Source organism: Peromyscus leucopus, chromosome 16_21 (genome assembly GCF_004664715.2).
Source record: "Peromyscus leucopus breed LL Stock chromosome 16_21, UCI_PerLeu_2.1, whole genome shotgun sequence".
NCBI lineage: Eukaryota > Metazoa > Chordata > Mammalia > Rodentia > Cricetidae > Peromyscus > Peromyscus leucopus.
Genome location: NC_051084.1, coordinates 40,867,947 through 40,880,675, shown reverse-complemented (window position 1 = coordinate 40,880,675; position 12,729 = coordinate 40,867,947). Strand labels below are relative to the sequence as shown.

At 49.7% G+C, this 12,729-nt stretch overlaps 1 protein-coding gene across 3 annotated transcripts in view; it reads left to right on the top strand.

Annotated features, from left to right (window-relative positions):
* Tbc1d8 (TBC1 domain family member 8) overlaps window positions 1-12,729 on the top strand; it is a 114,737-nt gene that overhangs the window by 71,500 nt on the left and 30,508 nt on the right. For all 3 annotated transcript variants that reach the window (XM_028865758.2, XM_028865756.2, XM_028865757.2), the window contains exons 3-5: window positions 2,872-2,990; window positions 8,122-8,350; window positions 10,268-10,508. In XM_028865758.2, coding sequence (XP_028721591.1) covers window positions 2,872-2,990; window positions 8,122-8,350; window positions 10,268-10,508 — 589 coding nt within the window. The remainder of the gene's footprint in view (window positions 1-2,871; window positions 2,991-8,121; window positions 8,351-10,267; window positions 10,509-12,729) is intronic.

Below are 12,729 nucleotides of genomic sequence, written 5' to 3'. Positions count from 1 at the left end.
TTCTTCCAGAGGTCATGATGAGTTCAATTCCCAGCAACCACATGGTGGCTCACAACCATCTGTAATGAGATCTGGTGCCCTCTTCTGACCTGCAAGTGTATATGCAGACAGAACACTGTATACATAATAAATAAATAAATCTTTAAAAATAAATAAAAACAATCCAATCTTTAAAACAAACGAAACATCACCTGTATCTGTGCATCTGGCAAGATGCTTGAAGAAAGGGTTGCAGGTTGAACCTGAACTCCTGCTGAATGCAGACAGACAGCTCTTAGCATGTACTAGACATAGGGACCGTGTAGGTGGTATCAAGAGTCTCCCCTTTGTGGGAGGACCCCATCGTTTGTGGTTCGCTCCTCATTTGATGTGTGACCCAGGACAAATCATTTGAGCTCCGACTTCCCTTTTCTGTCTTGAATCCGGGTCCGTAGCTCTCTTCTCTCTCTCTCTCTCTCTCTCTCTCTCTCTCTCTCTCTCTCTCTCTCTCTCTCTCTCTCGCCCCGTCCTCCCACCGAATGAGGAAGTCGCTCTGAAACAACATGGCAGAGTACTGGAGGCTGATAAGGATGGTTCCTCTTCCCTTTCTTCTTCTTTTGTTTGCTCGGTGGCCTGGTTGGTTTTATTACGATGGTCCACAAAGCCCCACCCACTCCAGCTCTGCAGGCTCACGGGCTGTGGACGAACTTCGTACCTTTGTAAAGTGGCTCCTGCTCTCCAGATGCCAGGGTGCCATTCTGGCTACAGTCACCTACACAGCTGCCGTCAAGGGCACTGAAGGGACAGGGACATGCAGGTCAGAGGCAGGCAAACCGCCTGAGCCGTATCAGCCATGGTGGGCCACAGCCCGCTGAGGGGCCAAATAGGTGCCCAGTGTCTCAAGTTGAGGTAGTGAAAGGTCAGAGAAGAAAGAGAAAGAGAGAGAAAAAAGAAGAAGCTGAGATGGATGGGCACGTGGAGGCTGGACTTGGGTGGTTTGATTTTGTTTTGAAATGAGCTTTCCCTGTACGGAGAGATGTGGGGACCCAGAAGGGCTGGAGGGTTCTGGACACCACCTAGGAACCACGAGGTGTAAAGGAGGAAAATCAAGAAGAGCCTCTGATGCCAGGGCTAACGCTTGGCGAGCCCCAAATGGACCATCTGGAGAGGCGCACCTGGAGGGGAGCGAAGGTCAGGGGTCGTGAGCTGTAGGTGCTGTCACAGGTCGGACCTGTGAATGGAGGCACTGGGCTGCAAACCACATGGCTGGTTCCCCTGTGCTGAGGCAAAGACTGGATGTAGTGAGGACACAAGTATTTTCCTCCGAGTGGTGCCAAGGGGTTGGGTACTTTGTGTTATTTAACTCCTGATTTTCCTTGTGAAGTAGTCTCTCAGGTCTTTCCTCGTCTTACCCTAACTGCCCACTCAGAACAGCGGCCTAATTTAACATGTGGTCTTCCTTTCCAGCCCAGATCACAAGTGCACATGGAGCCCTCTGGCACTTTACAGGTTGATCCTTCATCCAAATGCTCAGGACCTGAAGTGTTTGGGATCCTTTTGGCTTGTGGACTATTGTATTGTGGGGATGGGTGCTTGGTCTAGGCATAAAGTTCATGTACCTTCTCCCCACAGTCTGCGTTTTCCTTAGACTGTGTTTTAAGTTGTGTGCATGGAGAAAGTCTGTAAATACGGAGCCATCAGGCATCAGGCAGGTGTGGGATTGCATACTTGTGACATCATGGCACAATTCAGACTTGGGGCCTTTGTGATTAGCAGTTTCCGATGAGGGACACTAATGTGTATTTCCAAGATCTTTGGGTGCAGTTACATTCAGGGAGAGGACTGTGAGTAACACAGAGAAAGGAACCTCATTTTTTTTTTTTTTTTTTTTAGCAAAACACGCCTGCTTTGGGATAAATAGTTTCTGTCTGCTGACCCACGCTTGCTCTGGGTGACTCTGTCCAGTAGTTTTAGTGTCTCTAAGCTTTGTTTCCTCCCATTTGGAAACGCGACTGACGACAACTTTTCAGGGACTCTACCCGTGTTGTCCATGCCCTTGGCTGAGCCTCTGCCCTCACTAGAGGCCGGACACGCAGTCCCCACGTCAGGTGTCTCTCCAGTGGAGAATGTGTAAGGCTCCTTGAGAAGAAAGAGGTGGCTGGCACAGCTACGCTTTTGTTAACAGTGTTGCTTAATGCTTTGGTAGTATAGTGAGAATTTTAATTGCCTTGAAAAGAAATTAACTGATGGATTGCATATGATTTCATGCTTTTTTGTGTGTGTGTTTTTTTAAATAACATGCACCGTAAGAACTCTTTTTCTATGCACTTGAGGGGTATTGCTGTAAATGTCACAGGACGTCCATCTGTAGAGGATGATTTCCAAGGCTGCTCCTGGCTGGGTCGAGCTCTGCTGTTCCCAAGTGGTAACATCCTTGTACAGTCAACAGGGCTTTGTAGCGAGCTCTTCCCCTGTGAACTTGGCCTTTAGGACCTCTTGGGGACTCGTGTTCTCGCAGGGTGCAGGGTGAGAGCCTGTGGGCACTGAGTCCGCTGTCTGGGGTTGGTTCTGTGTTGGGATAGCTGTGTCACCGGCAGCTTCTCTGTCACGGAGCGGAGGTGGAGATGAGTGGGCATCGTCAAAGCAGGCAAGATGGCCACAGCGCATGTAAGGGTGACCCTCTCGGTCAGCTGGCCGGTCCTGTGGTGGTGGGATTAGTCCCCTGCAGATGCCCACCCTGCAGGAGGAGACTCTGGTTTTACTGGAGGCAGCCAGGCTCCCTGACCATGACATCAGACACACATAGGCTCACATATGGCAGGAGCTGGGAAATGAGTTCATGTTGTCGAAATTCCCTTCTGTTTCCTGATGTGTGTGTCTGTCTGGATGCAGGGGCAACGTTGGAGGAGATCAACCAGCACTGGGACTGGCTGGAGCAGAACTTGCTGCATACCTTGTCGGTCTTTGACAACAAGGACGACATCGCCAGCTTTGTCAAAGGGAAGGTGAAGGTAGGCCTGGATTTGATCGCTTCTCCCCGTCCGCTGGTCCCCTCCCGGTGCCTGAACTCTGCAGCTTCCTGACAGCGTCCACACTCGGGCGACTTTTTTTTTTTTTTGGTCGTCTTACATAAAGCAAAGGGAGTTGGGTTTGCCACCCTTCTGCCAAGTCCAGTCCAGCAAAATACACCCAAACATTTTAAACATCCATCCTTTGGCCTCCTCGTTTCTGTTTCAGGGAAGCATGAGGCCATTTCGCTGCCGCTGGTTTTCGTTTTGCCGCGCGATGCGTTATCTGAATCTTTGGATTCCTAGCTTGCGTTTGCAGCGGGTGGCGTGGTGTCTGTGTAGTGGGAGCCCGCGTTCTCCTCTTCCTCAGCGTGGCTGCTTACTCTTCAACACTTCAACTGAATGGAGTCAAAGCCAGTGACAGGGAGGGAGGATTCGATGGAGAGATGGTTGGTGTCGCCCGTGAGGCCTCGTCTTACGCAGCGGCCCTTGCTGCAGTTAGTGACGGTTAGCATCAGGTCCTGAGAAGCCTCTGGGCAAGGAGAGGCCAAGTCAGTTTTCCTACAGCTTTCCTCCTTAGGGTCAAAACCCAGAACATCAACTGTTTTTTAAAAAGCAAGGAGCTATGATACCCTAAGTGTTCGGCCTGTTAGTAAAGGGTGGCAAAGGGAGTCTTAATTTATTAACTTACTAATATTTATTTATTATTTATTTGTTTATTGTTTTTCGGTATTCCAAGACAGGATTTCTCTGTGTAGCCCTGGCTGTTCTAGAACTCACTCTGTAGACCAGGCTGGCCTCGAACTCAGAGAACTGCCCTTCCGAGTGCTGGGATTAGGGGCGTGCACCACCACTGCCTTGCTGGGAGTCTTAATTTAGAAGAGTAGGATGTAAGTGCTTTTGGGAGGCAGAGGGGCTGGAGGCCTGCCTGGGCTTCATAGCATGACCCTGTCTCAAATTGCACACAAAAAACATATTCAAAAACGAAATGAGAGTCCCCTTTCCTTTGGGGACTGAGGTTTACCTGTGGGATCAAGACATGCACATGGTCACACATGCATTTAACGGCAGCGTTCTGGAGGCAGAGGCAGGTGGGTCTCTATGGGCGTTAGACCAGGCAGAGCTATGCCGTAGTGAGGAAAAACCACAACAAAAATCCAAGCAGAGGCCATCCAAGCCCAGCCAGGACAGCTTGCTGACTGACATCCTCTAGCAGACCCCCAGGCTAGGGAGTCAGGTAGACCGAGGCCGCTGTCCTGAGCCCTCGTCCTGCTCTGAGTGACTGATGGCATCTGCTGGGTCACACCACACAGCTGCCTCTCTGTGTCACATGCCACTGGCCCTTCTTCTTCTTCTTCTTCTTCTTCTTCTTCTTCTTCTTCTTCTTCTTCTTCTCCTCCTCCTCCTCCTCCTCCTCCTCCTCCTCCTCCTCCTCCTCCTCCTCCTCCTCCTCCCCTCCCTCTCTCCTGAACCCAGACTTTCACACTTGTTAGGCAAGCCTCTGCCACGGAAACACATCCATATTCCTTGTTCCTTCTGTCTGTGGAGACACGGTTTCATCTTGTAGCCCAGGCTGTCCTCTTGCCTCTCCTTGTTGAGGGCTAGACCCACCTTTCTCAGTCTGAAACGACTGTAGTGATTTTCCTTTTTGAGTTAGGTGTTTCATTTGATTGGCAGGAGTTCATTTCTGCCTCGGTGGCTTCCTAAAAGCTTGCATGGCGAGAGCGCTTCTCTCCTCCCGGGCCCTATGGTGGGACCCCAGATAACCTGACAAGAGGGGGTTAACAAGGGAAAAATAAAGTTTTTTTATTATTAAACAAGATTTATTTATTTTGGAAATTAACGTATTTGTACCCATGTGAGTTTATGTGTACCACATGTGTGCAGGTGCCACCGAGGCCAGAAGAGGGTGTTAGGTCCCATGAAACTGGAGTGACAGGTGGTTGGGAGCCACCCCCCCCCCCATATGGGTACTGGGTCCTGAACCCAGGTCCTCTGCCAGAGCAGTGGGCACTGTCTCTTGGGTCCCCCCACCTCCCGTGGTTTGTTTTAGTATTCACAGGGTGCGTAAGCATGGCAAAGACTCAGCGTGAGTAACTAACTGTAAGAAGTGGTTAGCGGCTGGGCGGTGGTGGCGCACGCCTTTAATCCCAGCACTCGGGAGGCAGAGCCAGGCGGATCTCTGTGAGTTCGAAGCCAGCCTGGGCTACAAAGCGAGTTCCAGGAAAGGCGCAAAGCTACACAGAGAAACCGTCTTGGAAAAAAAAAAAAAGAAGTGGTTAGCACTTAGCCTGCCTGATAAGGCCCTTTGAGAAAAGAAGGGTGAGTCTGCAGAGGAGTGACCGAGGACAAGAGCCATGGGGCAGGTGGGCATGTGGAGCGCCTGTCACCGAGGGGTTCTCGGCCCCCTTGCAGCATCTGTCTCCAGGCTGGTGAGCATCTGAAGGGGTCTCTAGCGGTTACAAGTCAAAATCTCTTCCTGGCCCGCGGAGGCTGTGCTCATACAAATGGCGCTTCTTGCTGTCTTTGGATCAATGCGGGGACAGAGTCTTTCTCGGTGGTCCTCAGCTCCAAATCATCCTTAGGCCAAAGCAGCACACTTGGGGGTGACAAGCTTAGATTCTCAATACTTCGGAGCTGACGACTTTAAACAAATAAATCATGTCTTTGCCCGGTGTGGAGGCGCAGACCTATAATCTCAGCACTGGGGAGACTGAGGCAGGAGGCACACAAGCTAGAGACTAGCATGGGCTACACAGGGAGTCCGAAGCCCGGGGTGCAGTAGACACGGTCTCAAAGGGTAAGACAGCCAAACCAAACCAAATGAGTCGAGTCCCCAGGAGGCTGGGCTGGGCTGGAGGAAGCTGAGGGTACAAGCGGACATTTGTCCTCCCCTTTTGCTGACCAAAGCTGCAGGTCGCCTTCCTGTCATGTTCTGGATGTCTGGCCACTTCCGCAGCACCAGATACATTCTTCAGCTGTGCCTGTGGACAGGTGCTAGAGCACACGGGAGCGGAGAGGCTGGATGGCCCCTGCCCCTTTTGTACATGCCTTCCTGAACGCCTTCCAGAGCAGGGGTGAACCGAACATTTGTTTTCCATAAAACAGCCCCCCCCCAAAAAAAATCTTAATTATTATCTTATGGTTCATAGTGTCAAATGTAAAATAAAAACGTGATGAAGAAATTGAAAGTCACTTAATTTTCTAAGCTTTCAGATTGTGTGTGTGTGTGTGTGTGTGTGTGTGTGTGAGAGAGAGAGAGAGAGAGAGAGAGACAGAGACAGAGACAGAGACAGAGACAGAAAGGGGGCGGAGAGAGAGAGAGAGGTGTAAACATGGGGATGCTCGCCTGTGCAGTACTTGGGGGGGCTGGAGGTTGCTGTTGGGGTGCCTTCCTCAATTGCTTCTTCATCTTAACTTCTCAGATTTTCATCTGTCTAATTTTTTAGTCTGTGCGGGCTGGGGGCACGCGCACAGAGCACTGCACAGGCCAGAGGACCACTTGGGGGGCTCTTCTCTCCTCTGTTGTGTGGGTCCCAGAGACTGAACTCAGGTCTCAAGGCTTGGTGGCAGCCAGTCCCCTGCATCTCTCCAGTCCTTCTACTTGAGGTTTTAGACAGGGTTTTTCACAAGCCTGGCGCTCTGTGTGGATGAGACTGACTAGAGACCCTGGGATCTGCCTGTCATCGTCCCTCATCACTAGAGAGATGGGAGTGGACTGCCACACCTGCTTTTTACGTGGGCTGGGGGTCCAAACCAAGTCCTCATGCTTGCCTAGCAAGCATTCTTACCAACGAAACCATCTCTTCAGTCCGGCCTTCAGGTTTATTTAAAAAAAAATATTTTAATGTCAGTTCCCAGGTCTGACTTCTAGGATAGATTGCAGTGAATGGCCAAGTAACACACCCTTAAGTTGCCTTGTCTTAAGAACATGGGTGTTCATGGGAACAAATTATAACTGGATTTTTCAAATTAAGTCAAATACACAAGGCCTCTGAACTCTTCGTAGCTGCTTCCCTGGAAAGATCAGAAGATAGATGTTTTGTTTCTTTATTTAAGATAGGGTCTCCCTGTGTAGGTCCACTTGCTATGTGGACCAGGCTGCCCTTAAAACTCACAGAGAACAACCTCCCTCTACCTCCTGAGTTCTGGGGTTAAAGGCATGGCATGTGGCACCACACCCAGCTTTTAAAAAGTGTTTATTTATTAACTCATTTATTGTATGCGTAGTTTTGTCTGTGTGTATGTCAGTTCATTATATGTGTGCCTGGTGTCCGCAGAGGCCAGAAGGAGGCATCGGGTCCTTTGGGACTGATGTTACGGATGGTTGTGAGCTTCCATGTAGAGACTGGGAATTGAACCCCAGTCCTTTGGTAGGGCAGCCAGTGTTCTTAACCACTGAGCCATCTCTGCAGCCCAAGGAAGATACTTTAATTGAAGAACTTAGCAGTGAGCTCCCAGGATGGGGAATCAGAGTTTTGTAACCACAAACTTTGACCTTTTAGAGGGACAAGTCTTACATTCTGTATCACGGGTGTACGTTCAGATTCTTTGTGCTGTCCGTGTCTTCACACCTGAAGGCAATGGAGGTGCTTAGGACCTCAGGGAAGATTGACTTGATTTCCGTTCTCCCTCAGCAGAGTGTATGAAGGTACCGAAACGCGTTAGTTGCTAGGTTACTATCAATATTTCACATAGAAATGGCTTTACCGCATTTACTTGTGTACAAGAATATACTCGTGGCACAGTGTGTATAGAGGTCAGAGGACAACTCGTGGGTGTCTGTTCTCTCTTTCCATCATGTGGGTATGGGGGAATCAAACCCAGGTCCTCAGGCTTGGCTGCAAGCACCTTTCCTCACTGAGCCATCTCGGTGGCCCTAAATCAACATTTTTCATTTTGATGTGACAAGGCAGACAAATATTCAAGTGTTAATGTGTATCTCCAAAGTTCAAGAACAAGATTTGGTTGTTGCACCCTTGGGGGTCGGTTTGTCTTCTGCTGGTCTAACAAACATCCGAGGAAATCTGGTGCCCGCCCGCCCGTCCTTCCTTCCTGCTTCCTGTCCTCTTCCCCTTCCCCTTCCGTTGAACGTTTGCCTGGCTGACCAGGTGAGTGTCTTTGTGTGCCCCAGGCTCTGATCGCTGAAGAGACCAGTAGCAGGCTGGCCGAACAGGAGGAGGAGCCCGAGAAGTTCCGAGAGGCTCTGGTGAAGTTCGAGGCCAGGTTCAACTTCCCGGAGGCGGAGAAGCTGGTCACCTACTACTCTTGCTGCTGCTGGAAGGGCCGGGTGCCCCGCCAGGGCTGGCTCTACCTCAGCATCAACCACCTCTGCTTCTACTCCTTCTTCCTGGGCAAGGAACGTAAGTGTGGCCGAGACGAGAGCTATTTGGTCCCGAATTCACAGATGCAGCCCTGGGGATGCTTAGCTACTCTCAGGTTTTAGTATTGTAGACGCTTTGAAAATGCAGTATCTTATCTTAGCTAATGACAGCATAGTTCTACAAGAGGATATGGTCTCCTCAAAAGTTTCTATTTCCTGTCTGTGGGTGTTTAGCTTGAGTGTATGTGTGTGCACCGTGTGTGTGCCTGGTGTCCACAGAGGCCAGAAGAGGGTGTCAGATCCCCTGGAACTGGAGTTATAGACAGTTGTGAGCGGCCATGTGGTTGCTGGGAATTGAACCTGGGTCCTCTGGAAGAGCAGCCAGTGCTCCTAACTACTGAGCCATCTCTCCAACCTTGACTATATTCTTGTGTGTGTGTGTGTGTGTGTGTGTGTGTGTGTGTGTGTGTGTGTGTGTGTGTAGACAGCTGAGCATCAGCATCCATCCCCTCGGCTTCCTGACGGGATATAATATGACCAGAGCCTCAAGCTCCACCACCATGACTTCCTTTCACCATCGATTGTACCCTAGGACTCTGAGCCCAAGGAGACACTGTCTGTCTTCAACTGCTCTTGGCAGGGAGTCCTATTATGGTGTTTTTTCCGTGTTCTTCGTTTGTCTTTCAAGGGAAGCCGGCTCCAGGGGCCCCCTCTTGAGCATCTTTGGTGAGCTTCCTGTACGTGGTGTGCCATTCTCCATTCAGCCGCTTCACTGCTGCTCCAGGACCCTTTGCACACTGTTCCCACACCATTCCGTCCCTCGCAGTGCACATTGGCCTGACCATAGGCATTCTTGTTGTTTTTTTTCTGAAATTCTCGTCAAATTGAATACTCTTCCCTTCCCCATGTTTACCCTGTTTATAAATGCCTGTTAATCCTTAACAACCCAATTTTGATTTTGCCCCCTCCAGGAAGCTTTCCCTCCATATAAATTGTACATGCTACGTGTTTGTGCTGGGTTCCATCCAATTGGTTTGTTTACGTGTTTGCCTGTCTGACTTACGTGAATGAGCTGCTTCAGTACAGGACACGGTAATGATTTTTCATTACTGGACCAGCATACCTGACAGAAACAGGGAAGCAGGATTTATTTGGTTTACAGTCTCTGAGGCTTCACACTTACATAGAACATGGAGGCACCAGGAAGGTGTGTCAGGGGAGCCTCCCATTTCACTGTGGACAGGAAAGAGCCAGGGCCAAGGTGCTTCCAAAGACCCGCCTCCCCCACCATCAGCATGGGACCAAGCCCTGACACGTGAAACCTTTTGAGGTACATTTCATATCCAAACCATTACATTGCAGACCATTATATTGAGCTCTTCACAGCAGTTACTTAATAAACTGGAGTTGGTGGTGTAAATGAACTAAGGGGTGTGTGTGTGTGTGTGTGTGTGTGTGTGTGTGTGTGTGTGTGTGTGTGTGTGTAAACATAGAAGCAGCTAAGTAACTTCCTGTCGAGGGTGACACAAATGGTGTCTTTGAAAATGATCGGAGCCCTGAAAACAGTGTTGCTAGGTAGATAGCAATGGCAGGAATGTTTGTTAGCTATTCGATTCAAAGAGAAATCATTTTCAGGTATTTATTCATGATCTCCTGGCTGGCTAAGTATTCTTGGGAAAGCCTGTGCACGGTTAACTTGGCATTCCAGAACGATGTTCCCTGGATGTGTGCAGTCCTCAGGGCAGTGCAGTAGCCAGCATCTTGGGAAGTTTCACACACATCTGTGAGAAACCACTGGAATGAGGCTGAGTTCCACACGGCCCTAGACAAGGCTCCCTGCCCTGGCTCAAAGACATTTGCAGTTTTGCTAAAGGAGAGCTTTGCCCGTCGTCTGCTGCTTCATTCAAGCTGGCTCCCGTTTCACGGTCGATGCGTGTTTTGTCTTCCTCTCTTACAGTTAAACTGGTGATCCCTTGGGTGGACATCCAGAAGTTGGAGCGAACGGCCAATGTCTTTCTCACGGACACCATCCGGATCACCACACAGAATAAGGAGCGTGACTTCTCCACGTTCCTCAACCTGGATGAGGTGTTTAAGATCATGGAGCAGCTGGCAGATGTGACCCTCCGGAGGCTACTGGACAATGAGGTCTTTGATTTGGACCCTGATCTGCAGGAGCCTAGCCAGATCACCAAAAGGTAGGGCTTCAGCTCCCAGGTGTCCCTCAGCTGCTCAGGGGACTCGTGCTTGTGTCCACCCTTCATGTGTGCCTGTGCTCTTGATAGCCTTAGGTACATTGTTTTCCTCCATCTGCCTCAGTCATTGGTTCCAGGGTGTCCTGGACATCCAATCCACAGCTGTACTAGGCCCTTCTGTAAAATACTGTAGTGCTTGCACATGGCCTGTGCCATGCCCAGATACTGTGCAGCATCTCTAGAGGACTTGTCATGCCTCATACAGTGTCAACGTTATGTAAATAATTGTCCTATTGTACTGTTTAGGGAAGAACGGTAAGAAAAAATGCATGCCTTTTGTACAGAGAGGGCTTCCTTTCTGAATATTTGATTGATGATTGGTTGGATTCAAGACTACAGAGCCTGTGAACACTGAGGGCTGATGTACCAGATGTATGTTTTTATGGTGATGTCACTCACATTTGCTTCTGTGGTTAATCTTTTACTTCTCTATTACATTTTTTATTTTGTGTTTGAGTGTGTGTGTGTGCTGCACACACACTATTGCATGAGTGTAGAGGCCAAAGGATACTTGAGAGAGTCAGTTCTCTCCTCCATCATGTGGTGGGCATCATGACCATCATCGTGGTCAAGCTTGATGAAAATGTCTGTACCCACCAAGCTACCTGAGGGCCCCTTCTCTGTGGTCAATTTTGATAGACAGAAGTTAAATGATGCCTCTTGTTACCCCTCATTCCCTTTGTGTGGTAGACAAGGGTTTCCAGATCTAGGCCCCCTCTTATTCCAAATATTTCAGTACATAGTGTGGGCACCCTCATGGTAGAAATTGGTTATTTACTAGGGAACATGAAGACATTTCACTTTTTAACAGTGGTGGACATTAAACCCTGGGCCTTGTGCTGGCTGGGGATGTGCTCTGCCACTGAACTACATCCCAGTCCTCTTCTGATCTGGTTGTAATCTTCTGGGAGGGGGGTTGTTTAGGACAGCTGGATGATTTTGATTTCTCTTTGTCGTCGTCGTCGTCGTCGTCGTCGGAAGTATACTTTTACTATAGAGCCAATAGTCATTGTATAGATTCAGCGTGACCAAAACTTGAAGGACTCGGTGGCAACTTGGTGAGGGAGTTGTTTCGGTTTGTTGCTCTGAGTGGCTGGGTAAGTTTGGTACCAGGTACAAAGGTGACCTTTGAGAAGCAAGAGCCTGTGATGTTCTGCCTGGTTAGGAGTTCTTCATGTGGTGATGGAGTCACTTGTTTCAATTTGGATGCCGCTAGACATTCAGATCCTTGTTCATAGCAGATTACATGTAACAAAGTGTAGGTGCGCATGCAGTTCAGTAGCTTGAAGCACACTCATATCCCACCCAGTGGCCGCCACTGTCTACCTACAGAACAAATCCGTCCTCTGCTGATGACTGACTGCCTGGCCACCATCTCCCACCACCCTTATTAAAGTGGAATCCTCTTTTGCACTTGACTTATTTCCCCTCCCCCCATGTATGAGTGTGTGTGTGTGTGTGTGTGTGTGTGTGTGTGTGTGTGTGTGTAGATGTGGAGGTCAGAGGACAACTCTGGGTGTGCTATTTATTCTTCAGTGATACCATCCACCTCTAGAGCCTCCTAGGAGACGAGTCTCTGAGCGTGCCTGTGGGGGATTATCTTGCAGAGGTAAGCTAAGGTGGGGAGATACTGGGCGATGCCCTTCTCTGGCTAGGATCCTGGACTGTGTAAGATGGAGAAAGCAAACTGTTTTACAAGTATCGGTGTACATTCACATCCAAGATTCGGGGAGAGTCTCTAAGTCCTCCTGTTCACTCCACCCACATTTTGCCCTGGGCACCACTAGGGAGATGAAAAGGGAGGAGAGGACCTGGGGCATGGCCAGCAGTTGACTGTCCAGAGGCCCACCTGTGCCCAGGGCTGGACCCATGCATGCCCGGGGGCGGGGTTCTGGTCTCCAGTTGCATCCTCGCCTGCCAATTAACCTGGTAAGGGACTTTCTCCAAAGTGAAGGGCTCTGGTTGCCTGCCCTTAGGGTCCTTCCCATCAGTAGCTTTTGTCATGGAGACCAGGCCTGTGGGTGTGTAAACAGGTAATGACTCAGGCTCCCTGGCACCCTGCCTGGTGGCAGATTTTAAAGTTTAGGAAAAACAGTCTCCCCAGCTCAGAGCCAGACAAGCTGGAATGCCCCTCCAGCTCTTTCCTTGATCCATGTTCACTTCC